Source organism: Mirounga leonina, unplaced genomic scaffold, assembly GCF_011800145.1.
Source record: "Mirounga leonina isolate KUSES-001 unplaced genomic scaffold, KU_Mleo_1.0 Mir_180, whole genome shotgun sequence".
In the NCBI taxonomy this organism is placed as follows: domain Eukaryota; kingdom Metazoa; phylum Chordata; class Mammalia; order Carnivora; family Phocidae; genus Mirounga; species Mirounga leonina.
This window is the reverse complement of record NW_023270469.1, coordinates 13,281,296-13,299,940: the sequence shown is the minus strand read 5'-3', so window position 1 is coordinate 13,299,940 and position 18,645 is coordinate 13,281,296. Positions and strand designations below refer to the sequence as shown.

At 40.5% G+C, this 18,645-nt stretch overlaps 1 protein-coding gene across 1 annotated transcript in view; it reads left to right on the top strand.

Moving 5' to 3' along the window:
- Positions 1-18,645, top strand: part of HYDIN (HYDIN axonemal central pair apparatus protein) — a 308,320-nt gene that overhangs the window by 105,753 nt on the left and 183,922 nt on the right. Inside the window, exons 14-17 of the mRNA XM_035024816.1 lie at positions 670-770; positions 2,928-3,063; positions 5,664-5,828; positions 7,130-7,282. Coding sequence (XP_034880707.1) covers positions 670-770; positions 2,928-3,063; positions 5,664-5,828; positions 7,130-7,282 — 555 coding nt within the window. The remainder of the gene's footprint in view (positions 1-669; positions 771-2,927; positions 3,064-5,663; positions 5,829-7,129; positions 7,283-18,645) is intronic.

Here is an 18,645-nt window from a genome sequence, read left to right as displayed (position 1 = left end):
AGAGAAAGAGAGCAAGCACAAGCAGGGGGAGCGGCAGGCAGAGGGAGAAGCAGACTCCCCACTGAGCAGGGAGCCCAATGTGGGACTTGATCCCAGGACCCTGGGATCATGACCTGAGCTGAAGGCAGATGCTTAACTGACTGAGCCACCCAGGCGTCCCAAGATATTGATTTTTCTTGAAAAGAAGACTATCTAGTTGACTCCTTATGCTGGTTTCTGGAACTGTCATGGTTATGTTCATTTATTTTGCTCTAAGAGGGACTTAGCTATAGTGTTTTACTGGTGTATTGAATTTTCATAATGGATATAGCCCAGAGGCATAGAGAACAATTTAAATTGAGTAATTAAAATTTGTTTGATATGGCTCATCCTTCAGGGTCATTCTTCCCCCGATGCAGTTATATGACTTCTCTCATACCGTCTTCTCAGAAATGAGCAAACCTATTGTGCTAAAAGCCATTTGGTTTCTAACCTGGCCTTTGAAAAAACTCAGCAGGCCCTGACCCCGAAATGTAACTTGTTCCACTAAAAATGTAAAACGCCATACATCCCATAATGAAGTACTTAGAAGCCCTACTCATCCGTGTGGCCCTCCCCTGCTCTTTTCCCCCCTGAGCAGAGGGAGGGCTGGCCTTGCAGAAGAGCCGCTTTTCACCTTTTTCTTTCCAGGTGACCTTGTGCTCCAACACTGTGCAGAAATATGAGCTGGCGCTGGTGGTGGACGTGGAGGGCATCGGGGAAGAAGTGCTGGCGCTCCTAATTACCGCGAGGTATCACACTCACCTGCTTTCTCTCTTCCCCAGCGTCCCCTGGGCCACCAGTAACGGGCTGCGTCTCCTAGAGGCAGCATGCCTGCAGTCAGTTCCCACTGCATTTGTTCTGCTTTCCTGGGAAGGGAAGCTGAATCTGATATTCAAACGACAAAGCTTTGGAACAGCCAACGGCACCTTTGGTGGAGATTAGAGAAGGGATGTGTGTGTGTGTTTTGCAGGTGTTAAGAATAATAGTGCTTTCTAATGGTCTGCCTTTCCCAGTATATAACTAAAAAGGTTTTACCAGGAAAAGGTGACCAGTTGCTGGTTTTTATTTTTATCTTTAAAAAAAGGACTTCAGGGTTATGCCCAGAAAGAACAGTGTTCACAGTCCTGCAGTGGGAGATCCATTTAGCGAGACATCCTGCCTCAGGACACTGTTGCCACGACTTAAATGCCGCCCAAATGAGGCCCTCTAACCACATCAACTCCTCAGAACCATCCCCACCTTCTCTGTGTTTTAATAGAGGTAGCAGTGAGCTCTGGGGCCAGCTGAAGATCCTGGCTCTGCCGTCTGTCAGTTGTGTCTCCTTGACCACGTTCCCGTCTTTGCCAGGGTGGAACATGACACTGATGATGACGGTGATCCTAAGTAAATAAATAAAATCATGGGCCACAATTTTGCCAAAGCAAACAGGTGTTCAGGTCTGGGACTTTAGGTGGTATGTATGAAAATGCCATCATCTACATGAAATTACTTAGTAAAAACCTGATAACATGTCCATCCCATCCCTAAGAGATTGTGGAAGATGTACCGTAAAGGACTTGAAGGTCGAGGCCTTGCAATGATCTACTTAGTGTTCCTTCCAAAGACCTAACTAATCATTTTGTTTGTTTAAATACAGCAAAAGCTCTCATCTGGTCCTTTCTATACCCAGGTTTACCTTTTTGCCTAGTCTTGCATTTCTTTTCCTTTCTGGGTGTGTCTATTCTGATACTCCCCCCACCTCAGCCCCCTTTCCCAGCAGGTATCAATAGGAAATTCTGAATTAAAAAAAAAGAGGGGGGTGTCTTAAGCAGCTCTGCGTTTCCTGCCATTTTTCTCTGTGACCCAAGTCAAATACTGTAAGTCCTATCAGCCACAGTATTCAGGTAGTAAAGGATTAGCTTTATGAAAGTCATCAGGTCAACTGGCACCTCCATTCTAGCTAAAAATGAACACCCATCCCATGCTAAACCTCAAACTTTGGGTTAACAAGACTCTCTTTCATGTCATTATTTTTGGTGCAGTCTGTAGGAACTGCTTGAAGACGCTCAACAAAAGAATTGCTTTTAGAACTTGCAGAGAGCAGGCAGCGACAGCTCGCTGTGCCCTCTAGCACAGGTTAATCAGCTCTCGCTGAGGGGGCTCTTGCTCAGTGCTGTGGGCACTGTGCCATGCTGTTCGTTCGCATTACCTCCTGTATTTCCCACAACGCTCTGAGAAGAGTTCATTTTGCTTTCGTCAGTCCCTAGAATTACCTTCATTTTACCACTGAGCAAAATGGGACTCTAGGAGGGACAGCAACTTGCTCAAGCTTGTACCTGTTAAGGTCAGTATTTGAGCCTGGCTCTTGATTCAGATGCCAGTACTCCTCACCGTGGCACTGTATTGTCACCACTGTCCGTGCCAGTTCCGGGTCGAGCCGCTGTCTGAGCCTACTGATCCAAGACAGCTGTTCTCATAGGAATTAGAATTATTACCATAATTTAGGATGGTACAGACTGTAGCTAGTCCTTGAGGGACTCTGACTGGTCCAAAGCATCACAGCTAGTTAGGACCCCATGCTGGCGGCATTGGCCCTATTTGACTTGGAAACCTAAGGATCTTGCGCTGTGGGGGCGCCTTGGCAAAACAAGGCCAAATATGAAAAACAATGGACATGTTAGTCATTACCCAGGGAAGAGTGCTGTTTAAGGAGTCCTGCTTCCAGCCCTTTTTTTGATTAAAAAGTGGTGACTGGGGGCTAAGGGATAGGAATGACAGGAGAGGAGATTTGAAAATGATTAATACAGTCATTAGAGAAAAACTTTGTGACAGTGACAAATGGTGTTTAACTTGGGACTCTGCCTTCTCCATATGTAACAAGCTCTCTATCCTTTTGAATTCTTTAATGGGCTCCTTCCTTTGAGCAGGTGTATTGTACCTACCCTCCACATGGTTAACCCAGAGGTGGACTTCGGGCACTGCTTCCTGAAGTACCCCTATGAGAAAACAGTCCAGCTTGTCAATCATGATGACCTCCCAGGATGCTATACGGTCCTGCCTCAGGTGAGTTATGTTATCCTTTTCCAGTGTTGATTTTTCTTCAGTTGGATTTTCTTGATGAGAGAAACCCTTCTAAAGAGCCATATTCCTCAACACATGACCTTCTGTTATTCTGATTTTTAACCCTGGGATAATCTGGGCATGGGGTCATAAAGCCGCAGCTGGATTGCCACCTGCATGATTGAGCGGCTACAGGTGTAAACAGTTATTAATTTCCCAGGGAAATTGCCTTTGATAAAGAAAGGAGAGGGTCAATTAAGCCAACATGCAGAAGTTGCACCTGCAATTAATTGCCTATGAATAAATCATTCATGGGAAATGAGGCAGAGCTAGGAGTTTTCATTTATGGCCATGGCTGTGACTTGACCAGCATCACTAAGATACGGTAATGCAGTATTTATAAATGGACTCGTTGAACTAGAAGGCTAGAGATACTACACAAAGAAGAAAAAAAGAAATTGTCTCCTAATGTTTTATGAAATGGATCTGTCCTCATGCCCCTACACCTAGCCAAGTGGGACACTAAGCAATTAAATACATGTGGATTAAAGATTCAAAAATATCTGTACAGATCAAAGTAATGGAAGGTTACTAATGGGATGCAATTTACCAAGAATGCATTTGGATTTAAAACTCTATTGCTCTGTAAGGACAGTACTCTAGTAAAAATTCATGCAAAAACCCAAATCAAATGGGGTTTTTATTTGACTATAGGTTTCAAAGTGAGTTCAAAGACCAGTATGGAGGCCATGGAACCAAGGCAGGTTAGGCTGTATCAGAGGAACAAAGGGGTCAGCTAAAGGAAGGAGATGGCCACTGGTCAAGGCAGTGCCAGATTTTATCTTCAGGTCTTGACATCATAATTTTTTAGTGGAAACAAAAAAAAAATCATGTGTGGAGTAACCAGAATGGCAATCAACATCATCTGGAAATCCAAGTTCTATGAGAAGCACAGTGTTTAATCAGGAACAGAAAAGACTTAGCTAGGATGAAATAGCCATCCTTTACTAGTTGAAGGGCCATTATGTAAAAGGGGAAATTAGAATTATTCTATGGACTTCTCTGAGACAAAACCAGAAGCCAAGGGTTGGGTTGATGGGAGACAACTTTTCTAACTTTTAGGTGATCGACAGTGGAACAGGCTAGCGTGGAATGGCACCTAATCATCTTGAGAACTCCTAGCAGAGCCTGCCCCTGGGGTGATGAGGGAGCTTTTTCTGCACAGCTAGGCTGGGAGAAGGGTGAGGTGCTTGCTTTGAGCACAGAATTTAAGGGGGGAGCCAAAAAACTCAGTCATCAAGATAAGCCATATTTTCATGTCACATTTTAAGAAATCCAAATCAATGCAAAATTAAAACAAAATATCAAAATATTAGATAAAGACAGAATCAGCATTGCTGATCTTCCCTTTGGCTTCGGGCACGAGTAAGGCTGGCAGAGAACTGCTGCATCGGCATGCTGAGTTAGATTAGGCCTTGTTAGGCCAGCCCAAGTGTAAAGACCGTGGGGGTCTCTGGACAGCTGAAATCTATCTGTATGCTCTGTCTTTCTCTCCAGGAGCTGAGGTTTCCCAGAAGTACCCAAACTTGTTTGTCCATGGGATTTTTAAAGTTGTATTTGTTGCTGTTTTTCATAAAAGCTAGTGGGGTGCCTGGGTGGCTCAGTTGGTTAAGTGGCTGACTTTTGATTTCAGCTCAGGTCGTGATCTCAGGGTCCTGGGATCGAGCCCATTGTCGGGCTCCACACTCAGCAGGGAGTCTGCTTGAGATTCTGTCCCTCTCCCTCTGCCCCTCCCCCTGCTTGCCTTCTCTCTCTCCCAAATAAAATAAATAAATCTTAAAAAAAAAAAACTTGTAATATGTTACAGAGCAGGGTTTTGAAGAACATACAGTGATAAACGCTGGTTAACATTCATTCATTCATTCATTCACCTACCTATTTTGCCGTTTAAAAAAAACACGTACGGAGCATATGTTTTGGGCCAGGAAATGGGCATGTATTGAGGAGAGGCCCAGGTCGTGCCCTAGGAAGTTGACAGTCCATGGAACAGATGGACACATACATAGTACACAGTGTGGACTAGGACTACAGGATGCCCCCTGGGGACAGAGGAAAAGCCCTGGGTCTAGAGCATGGGGGATACCTGCAGGTGTTCAGGATAGATTCAGCTCAGTCGAAGGGAGGGGGCATTCCAGGAAGGGTAACACAAGTACAGAGGGCTGGAGGTAGGAAGCAGTATCATGTGCTCAGGAAATACCAGGAGCCTCTGTTGACAAAGCACAAAGGGACGAGGTGGGGGGAGGGGGTGAAGCATGAAGACCTGGAGGGCCAGGCCAAGGAATTCGGCCCATGGACTAATTCACATTGCGGATAATTTCAGCATCTTGCTGGGTTGTGCACTTTGGATTGGGGCCTCATGCACACCCTTCTTCCCTTTAGCAGAATTGAGGTGCTCATCCCCATTTACTTGCCTGAATGGTGACACACTCTTAAAGAACCTCCATGGACTCAGAATGACACTTGTTTCAAAATAACTTAATATGCTATTTCATTCATACCCTGCCAGGGGCTTGCTTATCCATCTGGCTTTTCTCTCCCACCAGGTATATGGAGACACACCTGCCGTGTTACTCTCCAGTCCCATGCCCTGTGGAGTCATCCCTCCCCACAGCACCGTTCACATACCTCTGGCCCTGGAGACCCAGGTCACTGGGGAATATAGGTCCACAGTTTACATCTCGACCTTTGGGAGCCCGGACCCCCCTATGGTGAGAGCCAATTTTCACAATTACAGTTAAATTTTTTTTAAATTATTTTATGTTAGCATACAGTACCTCATTAGTTTTTGATGTAGTGTTCCATGATTCATTGTTTGCATATAACACCCAGTGCTCCATGCAATACTTGCCCTCCTTGATACCCACCACCCATCTCCCCCCCCCTTCTGTAACTCTCAGTTTGATTCCCGAAGTCCAGAGTCTCTCATGGTTTGTCTCCCTCTCTGATTTCCGCCCCCTTCATTTTTCCCTTCCTTTTCCTAATGTCCTCCATGCTATTCCTTATGTTCCACAAATAAGTGAAACCATATGATAATTGTTTTTCTCTGCTTGACTTATTTCACTTAGTATAATCCCCTCCAGTTGCAAATGGTGGGTATTCATCCTTTCTGATGGCTAATAATCCATTGTATATATGGACCGCATCTTCTTTATCCATTCGTCTGTTGAAGGGCATCTCGGCTCCTTCCACACTTTGGCTGTTGTGGTGCATGTGGCCCTTCTTTTCATTACATCTGTATCTTTGGGGTAAATACCCAGTAGTTCAAATCAAAACCACACTGAGATACCACCTTACACCAGTTAGAATGGCAAAACTTGACAAGGCAAGAATTACAGTTAAAATTGCTGTACTTCTTGCGTACTCCGTATTTGCTATCTTCTGGTTTACATTTTCATTCTGCAATAGTAAAATACTGGTGCTGTTTGTTTGAAGTGATTCTGAATGTTTGCAGAGTAAACTAGGGTTTTGCTTTTATCTCTTCATGTATGGTGCCATAGATAAGGCACCTGACTTAAAAAGCAGCATCACAAAGGCAGGCCAACTCGAAAGGTGGCACTGGTGTGGGCACCTGCCATGAGAAGGTCACTTGCTGAGCAGACAGCACTTCATGAAAGAAGAAGGCCCCTCTTCCTCAGGCAGACACAATGCCTTGGTGAAGGCACAGGGCTGGGGAGAGCAGAACAAGGTGGATTTCAGTCCCTAACCTACACAGCTCTGTGCCGTGGACCGCCCTGTTGTTTCCTGTCAGTATGCGACTTGGGCTGACCAGGCAAGCCAATCATCCTTTTTGGGGAGGAATTCCAGGCTGGATTCATGGGTCTGACCAGCATGGCCATCTCTGTATCCCTCTGACCACAGAGTACAGAGAGAAGGAATGACAGTTCTCATAAGCACCCTTTAATGCCCCTGCTCTTTATAAAAGTGGTGGCCAGAAGCTTCTGTTTCAAACAGTCTCCAAGGCCAGCCATTTTTAGCTATTCTCCTGTTCTTTCTCTTGCGTCGAACGCAGGTATGTCGCATAAAAAGCATCGGAGAAGGCCCAGTTATCTATGTACATCCCACTCAAGTTGATTTTGGCAATATCTACGTCTTAAAGGACTCCCCGAGGATTCTCAACCTATCTAACCAGTCCTTCATCCCCGCATTATTTCAAGCACGCATGGTGAGTAGATGGCGGGACCATCATGGGATGAAAATACAGCTTTGCCTATACTTACAGGCAGTGGTCCTGTTTTTACAAAATGCCTTTGAAAATGATCACCAGAAGTAGAGATTTATATGGTTCGACTGTCATTCTCATCCCCAGTTCCTCTTTATTATAACTCTTTTGTTGGCTAAGAAACACAATATACATATAGTTTGGTAAACAAGCAAATATATTTAGTATAATTTCGGGAGATGCTTCAAAGATCTTATTACTGAACTATACCTAAGCCCGCCCACCTCCAGAAAACACCTTTTTTTTTTAAGTTAGCAGAATGTTTTACTTATAAACATAGTGCAAAAGTTAAAGATTTTTTAAAATGACATTTTATAATAGTCTTTGATTCTAGAAAGCCAAACATTCCATAATTAGTAAATCACATATGAAAAATGAACAGCCTTCAATGACCGAAGAAAGAATATAAATTGCTCGTCGCATCTCAAACTTCAGAGAGAAACTGCCTGACAAGGTTACCTTCTGAATGGCTATGAGCCCTGTGTTCTCTCCCTCAGAATGGACCCTGGTGACTGGCACCTGGGTGGCCTATCCTCAGGGTGCACAGTGATCTCTCAGGGACCAGGAGAGCAAAGTTCATGCCCAGCATGTTCCCAGCTCACATACAACGTGAAAATAACTGGCACCTTTTAAATGTCTCTGTAACTGAAAATGCCTTTTTATATTTAATTTGAACCCTTTTGGCCACAAATTTGTTAGTATACTTATTCTAGTTTTATCCTCTCTTCCTTTTAGCAATATTTTAACATAGTTTATAAGGATGTGTGAAATACAGCAAGATAGTATTTGCCAAAAGTCGAAATTAAAGAAAACAGCAAAACAAGGATTGGTACAAAAATAGATATGTAATAGTTCTAGAATGAGTCTGTCTTATGTCTATGTATTTTATAATGATATTTATATCTGCTGGTCTTCTATAAGCTAATTTTTGACAGATAATACCAATTTTTACAGAATTTAGAAATTTCTTATCCAGCAATTGAAAATATTTTTGATTTTAGAAAAAGGTTTATGAATTTAAATATAAAATTTTACCAGCATAGCCCTTCTCCTATCCCCAAGTTATTGATATTGGAATGAACGCTAACATTTGGTTTTAGTATTTGTCAGATATTTCTGAAAAATCAATTATTAATTTTTTAAAAGTCACCCATTAGAAGGAACAGGATCATAGTTTTCTGCTGACTTGTGGCGGCTCCTCAGAGTCATTGGTCCCGATAAGCATTCATTTACTGTTGTTCCTTTTTATTATCATTTGTCATTAGTTCTTATAAAGGCAGCCATTTCCTGCACAGTCACTGCTCTTTGTAGCATGAGGTTTTGACACAACCGCACCCTTGTCGCAGCGCCTTGTGGATCTTGTGTGGAGAATAATGTCTAATAATATTTAAAGAAAAATCCTACAGAAAAGACGCCTCGGCTAGTCTTTATCCAATGAGTCCATTGATGGTTTGGTGGAAAGCAAGGGGTACTGCCTAGGAAGGGTTGCTTGTGGTCCAGCTTTGTGTGTGCTGAGCTCCCAGTGGAGGAGGCAGAGAGGCATCCGAGTGGTTGAGGTGGCCCAGGAGGGTCCGAGTGGATTACAGAGGAGGAGATGGGCGGAAACCACCAGAACGCTTGGGTACCGGGGTAGCACCCGCCACCTGGTCCATTCTCAGGTAGCTCCAGATTTCACTTCTTGATGCATGTAAAAAAACAAAAAATCACACCAAGAATCTATTGGTTTTTACTAATACAGTTTACATATTGAATGACCCAGCTGGTTGTTAAAATGGGATTTTTTCTTTTCCACAAAGGTTGCATGATTCCATCTTTTGATTCTTTAGAATCCTCTTAAATGAGCAAGCTCAGTTTCAAGCAGCCAAGCATGTGATACAAGCGATCTGTTGTAGACTGTTTTTCCCACATACCCTCTCTTGGAAAACTGGTGTTGGTTGAGCCGATTGTCCTTCCAGCATAAAAGTAGTTTCAACTGTAATTCTCATGGCTGAAAAGTTAACTCCTTTCATATTTCAGCTGGATTTTTTATGGATATCCTAATAAATAAACACTAACATGTTAATATTATAGGAATTGAATGACACTAACTGGGAAATTAACTACAGTGGGAAGAAATAGAAATACCATTTACTAAATTTCGAAACTGATGTACAGTGCTGAACCTGCAAATTCATTCTCACAGAAATTACCAGGCATTAGGGAAAAGTTTCAGTTACTAGTTTTTTTCCCTAAGTAAGCTGAGAGCTCAGTACCCAGGTTAGCGGTGGTCAAATATTTATTGCATTTCATTTCTCACTCAGAGATAAGCAGGGCAAGGGCACACTCTTCACTCCTTCTATGATTACTAAGGATTCAGGTCTTCTGGAACTTCTCTCTTCCTGCTGGATGCCCTGATAGGCAGGCTCATCCTCTCTCCTCTTTTGGCTGTTGGAAAATGTCAGCCCTCCCCCCGACGCGGCTCCCACTGTCAGCCGCTTGCCACGTTCAGCCTTGTGCATGGCCTGCACATCACAGCAACCATTGTGATTAGATTCTCCCTTGCTTGGCAATAGACATGTGTTTGCCATCAGCTGCAGGGGCAGGAGATAGGAAGCTGGAAGCCCACCTTCACCATGCTGTTGGGAAAATAAATTACACTTGGAGTGTTTTTTAATTTCTCAGAAATAAATCTGTATTTAAAAAAATGATTAAAAACCCTGAAACTTCTTAGTATAATATGGAGTGAAGAAACAGTGAAGATTATATTTTTTTTCTGTTTCAGTAAAGCTTAACTTGTTCTGAGTGTTAAGAAAAAAAAAATTGATTAGTAAAAGCAGAGGGTTGTGTGACCTGGAACAGTAAGTTCTCCTTTGCTTTGGAATGCCTGAAATACCAGCCTCCCCTAAAGGTTCTCTGTGGCTGATTTATTTGGATTTAAGATGAAGGACTCAAAACAGTAGAGTAAGTCACCTCTGCTTTGGAGGGTTAAAAATATCAGAATGTGAGAGCAGAGCAGAGAAAGGCCGTTTTGGCAACAGTGTGTAGGCTCTGCTTTACCCACAGAGCTCCTGCCTTCTCTCTGGGTGATGGCAGAAATGAGGCAAGAGTATGGTAGTCCTCTGGACCCTAGGACCATCTTAAGATATCACACCCCATGATGTGTGTGTGAAGAGAAGATAGAATGAGCTGTTTCTCAGTTTTCAGTGGGTACATTAGCTCTGCTATAGGAATGAACCACTGCCATCTATGGAAGGAAACAAGTAAGAAAAAAGGTATATGGAAAAAGGAAAAGAAATGGGCATGAATCCGAGACCAAATGCAGTTGTTATACCTCTTTATATATATATTTTTTTGTTTCTTAGAGATTTTGCAAAATAGTAGCTTTGTTTACTAAGGCATACATTTACAATATAGTACTTAGGTTTTAGCTCCTAGCTCAACTCTTCTGTTGAATATGATTTATGCCATAGCTTTCTGTGTCCTCAAACATACCCACTCCCTTAAGGTTTGCAGTGACCCCATTGAGCAGATCAGATAACTGAAGTTCTCTTGGTTGGGAGAATTGCCCAGTTATACGTGGAAGAGTGGCATCCCCTCTGCTATAACTCAGATTTTCTGAATTTTAGTCCAGTCCTTTTTTGTCTTACCACAGAAATGTTTGATTCTAGAGGTCAAGAACTGTGTGTATCTAACATATTTTTTAATACAGGAAAATTTAAGAGATATGCTTAACACTGGAAGCTAACACATGTTAACCTTTCCCCACACTTACCTCAGATCCTTTACTTTGAAGAAATCATGTAGTAATGTTAAAGTTGGAACCCCATCTATTCTCCTTGTCAGTCTCATTTTATTCTTTTTTCAGAGGCAACCTTATCATGAATTTGATGTGTATACAAGCCATGCTTTTTATATTACAAGTATATATGTGTTTATAAATACTCTACAGTGACATATTGTTGCTTTTTAAATGTATATAAATTATATCACTGCATGTAACATCTTGTGACTCATTTTTTTAGACTCAAGATTATATTTTCAATATCTATTCATGTTAATACTATAAATCTATTTAATTCATTTTAACTGCTGTGAATATTCCATTTACGAATGGTTTGTTGATCTCTTTGCCCACTAGTTGACAGTTGGGTTATTATAACAATACTTTAGTTAACAGATACAGGTCTCCTTGTGTGCATATGAAAGATACATATACTTTTGGGTATGTATAGAAAGGGTATATGTCTAGCAGTGGAATTGTTGGGTCTTAGGACAAGTGCATTGTCAACTTCATTAGATATTGCCAAATTACTCTGTAAGGTGATTATATCAATGTGCCCTTCCAAGATGGTTTGAGACATCTATTTCTTCAGCAGGCTAAAATTTATTATTGTCAAGTTCTTGCTAGTCTGAAAATAGAATACAATTTAATTTGTATTTCCCTTATTACTGTTGAGAATTTTTTCATTTGGGTCTCCTCTTCTGTCAATTATCCATTATCAATGACCTATATGTAGATGTTCTTTATACATCATGGGCACTGACCCTTCGTTTATAATGGGGTTTTGGATTTTCTAAAGACATTTTAAATTTAATGTCAACTTTATGAATCTTTCCTTCCTTGTGTCTGTTTTTTATTTATGGTTTAAGAAATATATCCCTGCTCTCCTGTTTAAATAGCTTTAGACTCATTTTTCATGTCTTTAATCCAACTAAATTTATTTCTGTATAAATGTGGATAAAGTCTATTTTCTTTTTCATAAAGAAAGCCATGGGGTGCCTGGGTGGCTCAGTCAGTTAAGCATCTGACTTTGGCTGGCTCAGGTCATGATCCCAGAGTCTTGGGATCGAGTTCCTCTTCGGGCTTCCTGCTCAGTGGGGAGTCTGTTTCTTCCTCTCCCTCTACCCCTCCCCCCTGCTTGTGCTCTCTCTCTCTCTAGTTCTCTCTCTCTCTCAAATAAATTTTTAAAAAATTAAAAAAAAAATTCAGTTGTCCTATCACCAGTTACTTAATAGCCCTTCCATTTTCCATTGATTTATAAAGCCTTCGCTGTTATATTCCAGATCTAATATGTACCTGGGTATGTTTCTGAGCTTTTTGTTGTATTCCATTTATGGTAACCCAGTGTCAGTATCCCCACTGTCTTAAATGGTGCAAGAGTACGGTAGTCCTCTGAACCCTAGGTCTTAATGATAACAATAATAGCTAACACTCATTATGTACCAGGCTCTTTGTGTGTATTTATGTAATGCTCTACAACTTGAATAAATGGGTATGAGGCACAGGGATGATGAATAAGTAGTCCAAATTTACATGACTAGAAAATGAACACTAATAGCTGTACTGCTATCGTTAGTCTGAACATCTATTAGGGTTTCTTTCATGTCCTTTTAATAAAGGCTTACACATCTTTTGTCATCTCTTCTAAGTTTCTTCTTGTGAATGGTACCTTATTTTTATTGCATTTTCTAATTAAATATTAACCGTGTCAAAACAGGGTGGTTTGACCACCTGAGAGATTACATTGTCTCCCCCCCCACCCTTTCTTTTTTTACTCTTTAAATATTTTAAATTTTATTTATTTTATTTTTTATTTTTTGCTTTTCCTTTTCTTTTTTGGTTTCTGACCTCTTCAGATTTATCTGGTGTGTATTTGGCTTGGGTCATGGTTGATATTTTTGAGTCTGCTCACTTGCTCATCCATTCTTCTCTGGGCAAAATGACTAGAAGGAGAAATTCACAACAAAAGAAGGAACCAGAGGTAATGTTCTCTGCCACAGATCTAATTGATATGGATATAGGTAAGATGTCAGAGATGGAATTAAGGATAACAATTATAAAGTTAATAGCTGGGCTTGAAAAAAGCATAAAAGACACTAGAAAATCTCTTAGTGCAGAAATGAGATATCAGACCGAACTTAAAAAATGCTATAATGAGATGCAGTCTAAATTGAATGCTCTAACAGCTAGGGTGAATGAGGCAGAAGAGAGAGTAAGTGATCTAGAAGACAGGCTAATGGAAAGGAAGTTGAGGAAAAGAGAGAAAAACGACTAATAGTCCATGAAGAAAGGCTTCAAGAAATTAATGATGCCATGAAACATACCTATGTCAGAATTTTGGGGATGCCTGAGGGTGAAGAGAGAGAGAGAGGGCCAGAACGTATATTTGATAAAATTATAGCTGAGAACTTCCCTAATCTGGGGAAGGAAACAAGCATTCATGTCCAAGACGTAGAGAGGACCCCTCTCAAAATCAATAAAAATAGATCAACACCCTGACATATAATAGTGAAGCTTGCAAATTTTAGAGAAAAAGAGAAAATCCTGAAAGCAGCTCCAGACAAGAGGCTCCTTACCTATAGAGGGAGGAACATCAGACTAACATCAGACCAATCCACAGAAACCTGGCAGGCCAGAAAGGGCTGGCATGATATATTTAGGGTACTCAATGAGAAGAACACGCAGCCAAGAATATTTTATCCAGCAAGGTTGTCATTCAGAATGGAAGGAGAGATAAAGAGCTTCCAGGAAAGACAGAAACTGAAAGAATATGTGACCACCAAGCCAGCTCTGCAAGAAATATTAAGGGGGATCCTATAAGTGAAGAGAGAGGCCCATTGTAACATAGACCCGACAGAAACAGCGACAATCTACAGAAATAGGGACTTTACAGGCAATACAATGGCGCTAAATTCATATCTTTCAATAGTTACTCTGAATGTAAATGGGCTAAATGCTCCAATCAAAAGACACACGGTATCAGATTGGATAAAAAAGCAAGACCCATCCATATGTTTTCTACAAGAGACTCATTTTAGACCAAAAGACACCTCCAGACTCAAAGTGAGGGGGTGGAGAACCATTTACCACGCTAATGGACCTCAAAAGAAAGCTGGGGTAACAATCCTCATATCAGACAAATTAGATTTTAAGCCAAAGACTGTAGTAAGAGATGAAGAGGGACACTATATCATACTTAAAGGGTCTATCCAACAAGAAGATCTAACAATTGTAAATATTTATGCCCCCAACATGGGAACAGCCATTATATCAACCAATTAATAACCAAAGTAAAGAAACACATTGACAATAATACATTAATAGGAGGGGACTTCAAACCCCCACTCACAGCAATGGACAGATCATCTAAGCAGAAAATCAACAAAGAAACAAGAGCTTTGAATGACATACTGGACCAGATGGACTTCATAGATATATACAGAACATTCCATCCTAAAACAACAGAATACTCATTCTTCTCGAATGCACATGGAACATTCTCCAGAATAGATCACATACTGGGTCACAAATCAGGTCTCAACCGATACAAAAAGATTGGGATTATTCCCTGCATATATTCAGACCACAATGTGTTGAAAATTGAACTCAATCACAAGAGGAAATTTGGAAGGAGCTCAAACACTTGGAGGTTAAAGAGCATCCTAGTAAAGAATAAATGGGTCAGCCAGGAAATTAAAGAAGAGTTTAAAAATTCCTCAAAAAAATCATGGAAACTAATGAGAATGAAAACACATCTGTTCAAAACCTTTGAGACACAGCAAAGGTGGTCCTAAGTGGGAAGTACATTGTAATACAAGCCTCTCTCAAAAAATTAGAAAAATCTCAAATACACAAGCTAACCTTATACCTAAAGAAGTTGGAGAAAGAAGAGCAAATAAAGCCTAAACCAAGCAGGAGAAGAGAAATAATAAGATTAGAACAGAAATCATGAAATAGAAACCAGAAGAACAGTAGATAAATGAAGCTAGAAGCTTGTTCTTTGAAAGAATTAATAATATCCATAAACCTCTAACCAGACTTATCCAAAAGAAAAGAGAAAGGACCCAAATTAATAAAATCATGAATGAAAGGGGAGAGATCATGAGCAACACCAGGGAAATATAGACAATTTTAAGAATTATGAGCAACTATATGCCAACAAATTAGGCAATCTGGAAGAAATGGATGCATTCCTGGATACTTATAAACTACCAAAACTGAAACAGGAAGAAATAGAAAATCTGAACAGACCAATAACCAGCAAGGAAATTGAAGCAGTAATCAAAAACCTCCCAAAAAACAAGAGTCTGGGGCCAGATGGCTTCCCAGGGGAATTCTACCAAACTTTTTTTTTTTTTTTAAGATTTTATTTACTTATTTGACAGAGAGAGAGAGAGAGACAGCGAGGGGGAACACAAGTGGGGGTTGGGGTGAGAGAGGGAGAAGCAGGCTTCCCGCTGAGCAGGGAGCCCAATGCGGGGCTCGATCCCAGGACCCTGGGATCATGACCTGAGCTGAAGGCAGACACTTAACGACTGAGCCACCCAGGTGCCCCTCTACCAAACGTTTAAAGAAGAAATAATACCTATTCTACTGGAGCTGTTTCAGAAAATAGAAATGGAAGGAAAACTTCCAAACTCGTCCTATGAGGCCAGCATTATCTTGATCCCAAAACCAGACAAAGACCCCCATCAAAAAGGAGAATTACAGACCAATATCCCTGATGAACATAGATGCCAAAATACTCACCAAGATCCTAGCCAATAGGATCCAACAGTACATTAAAAGGATTAGTCACCACGACCAAGTGGATTTATTCTTGGGCTGTAAGTGTGGCTCAACATTTGCAAATCAATCAATGTGATAGATCACATTAATAAAAGACAAGAATGATATGATCCTCTCAGTTGATGCAGAAAAAGCATTTGACAAAATACAACATCCTTTCTTGATTAAAACTCTTCAAAGTGTAGGGTTAGAGGGAACATATTTCAATATCATAAAAGCCATCTACAGAAAGCCCACAGCAAATATCATTCTCAATGGGAAAAAACTGAGAGCTTTTCCCCTAAGGTCAGGAAAATGACAGGGATGCCCACTCTCACCACTATTGTTCAACATAGTACTAGAAGTCCTAGCCTCAGCAATCAGAGAACAAAAAGAAATAAAAGGCATTCGAATTGGCAACGAAGTCAAACTCACTCTTTGCAGATGACGATACTTTATGTGGAAAACCCAAAAGACTCTACCCCAAAACTGCTAGAACTCATACAGCAATTCAGCAATGTGGCAGGATACAAAATCTATGCACAGAAATCAGTTGCATTTCTATACACTAACAATGTGACTGAAGAAAGAGAAATTAAGGAATCAATCCCATTTACATTTGCACCAAAAACCATAAGATACCTAGGAATAAACCTAACCAAAGAGGCAAAGGATCTGTACTCAGAAAACTATAGAACACTCATGAAAGAAATTGAGGAAGACGCAAAGAGATGGAAAAACATTCCATGCTCATGGATTGGAAGAATAAATATTGTTGAAATGTCTATACACATTCAATGCAATCCCTATCAAAATGCCATCAACATTTTTCACAGAGCTGGAACAAACAATCCTGAAATTTGTATGGAACCAGAAAAGACTCTGAATAGCCAGGGGAATGTTGAAAAAGAAAAGCAAAGCCGGCGGCATCACAATGCCTGACTTCAAGCTATATTACAAAGCTGTGATCATCAAGACAGCATGGTACTGGCACAAAAACAGACACATAGATCAATGGAACAGAATAGAGAGCCCAGAAATGGACCCTCAACTCTATGGTCAACTAATCTTCGACAAATCAGGAAAGAATATCCAATGGAAAAAAGACAGTCTCTTCAATAAATGGTGCTGGGAAAATTGGACAGCCACATGCAGAAGAATGAAACTGGACCATTCTCTTACACCATACACAAAGATAAACTCAAAATGGATGCAAGACCTAAATGTGAGACAGGAATTCATCAAAATCCTAGAGGAGAACACAGGCAGCAACCTCTTTGACCTTGGCTGCAGCGACTTCTTCCTAGAAACATCGCCAAAGGCAAGGGAAGCAAGGGCAAAAATGAACTATTGGGACTTCATCAAGATAAAAAGCTTTTGCACAGCAAAGGAAACAGTCAACAAAACCAAAAGACAACCGACAGAATGGAAGAAGATATTTGCAAATGACATACCAGATAAAGGGCTGGTATCCAAGATCGATAAAGAATTTATCAAACTCAACACCCAAAAAACCCCCAAATAATCCAGTCAAGAAATGGGTAGAAGGCATGAACAGACATTTCTCCAAAGAAGAGATCCAAATGGCCAACAGACACATCAAAAAATGCTCCACATTACTTGTCATCAGGGAAATACAAATCAAAACCACAATGAGATACCACCTAAACCAGTAAGAGTGGTTAAAATTAACAAGACAGGAAATGACAGATGTTGGCAAGGATGTGGATAAAGGGGAACCCTCCTATACTGTTGGTGGGAATGCAAGCTGGTACAGCCACTCTGGAAAACAATATGGAGGTTCCTCAAGACATTAAAAATAGAGCTACCTGATGACCCAGCAATTGCACTACTGGGTATTTACCCCAAAGAGACAGACATAATGAAACAAAGGGGCACCTACACCCCAGTCTTCATAGCAGCAATGTCCACAATAGCCAAACTGTGGAGATGTCCTTCAACAGATGGTTGGATAAAGATGTGGTTTATATATACAATGGAATATTACTCAGCCATTAGAAAGGATGAATACCTACCATTTACACTGATATGGATGGAACTGGAGGGTATTATGCTAAGTGAAATAAGTCAATCAGAGCAAGACACTTATATGGTTTCACTCATATGTGGAATATAAGAAATAGCACAGAGGATCATAGGGGAAGGGAGGGAAAACTGAATGGGAGGAAATAGAGAGGGAGACAAACCATGAAAGACTCTTGACTCTGGGAAACAAATTGAGGGTTGTGGAAGGGTAGATGGGGGTGGATAGGGTAACTGGGTGATGGGCATTAAGGATGGCACATGATGTGATGAGCACTGGGTGTTATATGCAACTGATGAATCACTGAATGCTACATCTAGTTATATTATTTGAGTTACACTACCGATATGATTGCTATCATATTATTTAGATTTTTGCATCTGTTTTTAATTTTTTACATTGCATTTTTCTGGTTTTGGTATCAAGAATATCATATTCTTATAATATGACTTAGCTTTTCCTCTTTTGAATTTTTGAAAAGATCTTTATATAATCTACATAAAGTAGGATCCATTCCTCGGTGAAAAAGGCATTTAGTCATAGGAATTTCATGTGTTTATTGAGGGCGGAAGATGTACAAGAAGTGATGAAATTTTAACTAATGATTCATTTTGTATAATGATTTTCATTTTTGAAAAAGAAATTTTTCATTTTATCTAAATGCAAATGTATTGGCATAAAACTATTCCAAATAGTTTTGTATGATTTTAAAATGTTCATACACTAATTTCTGCT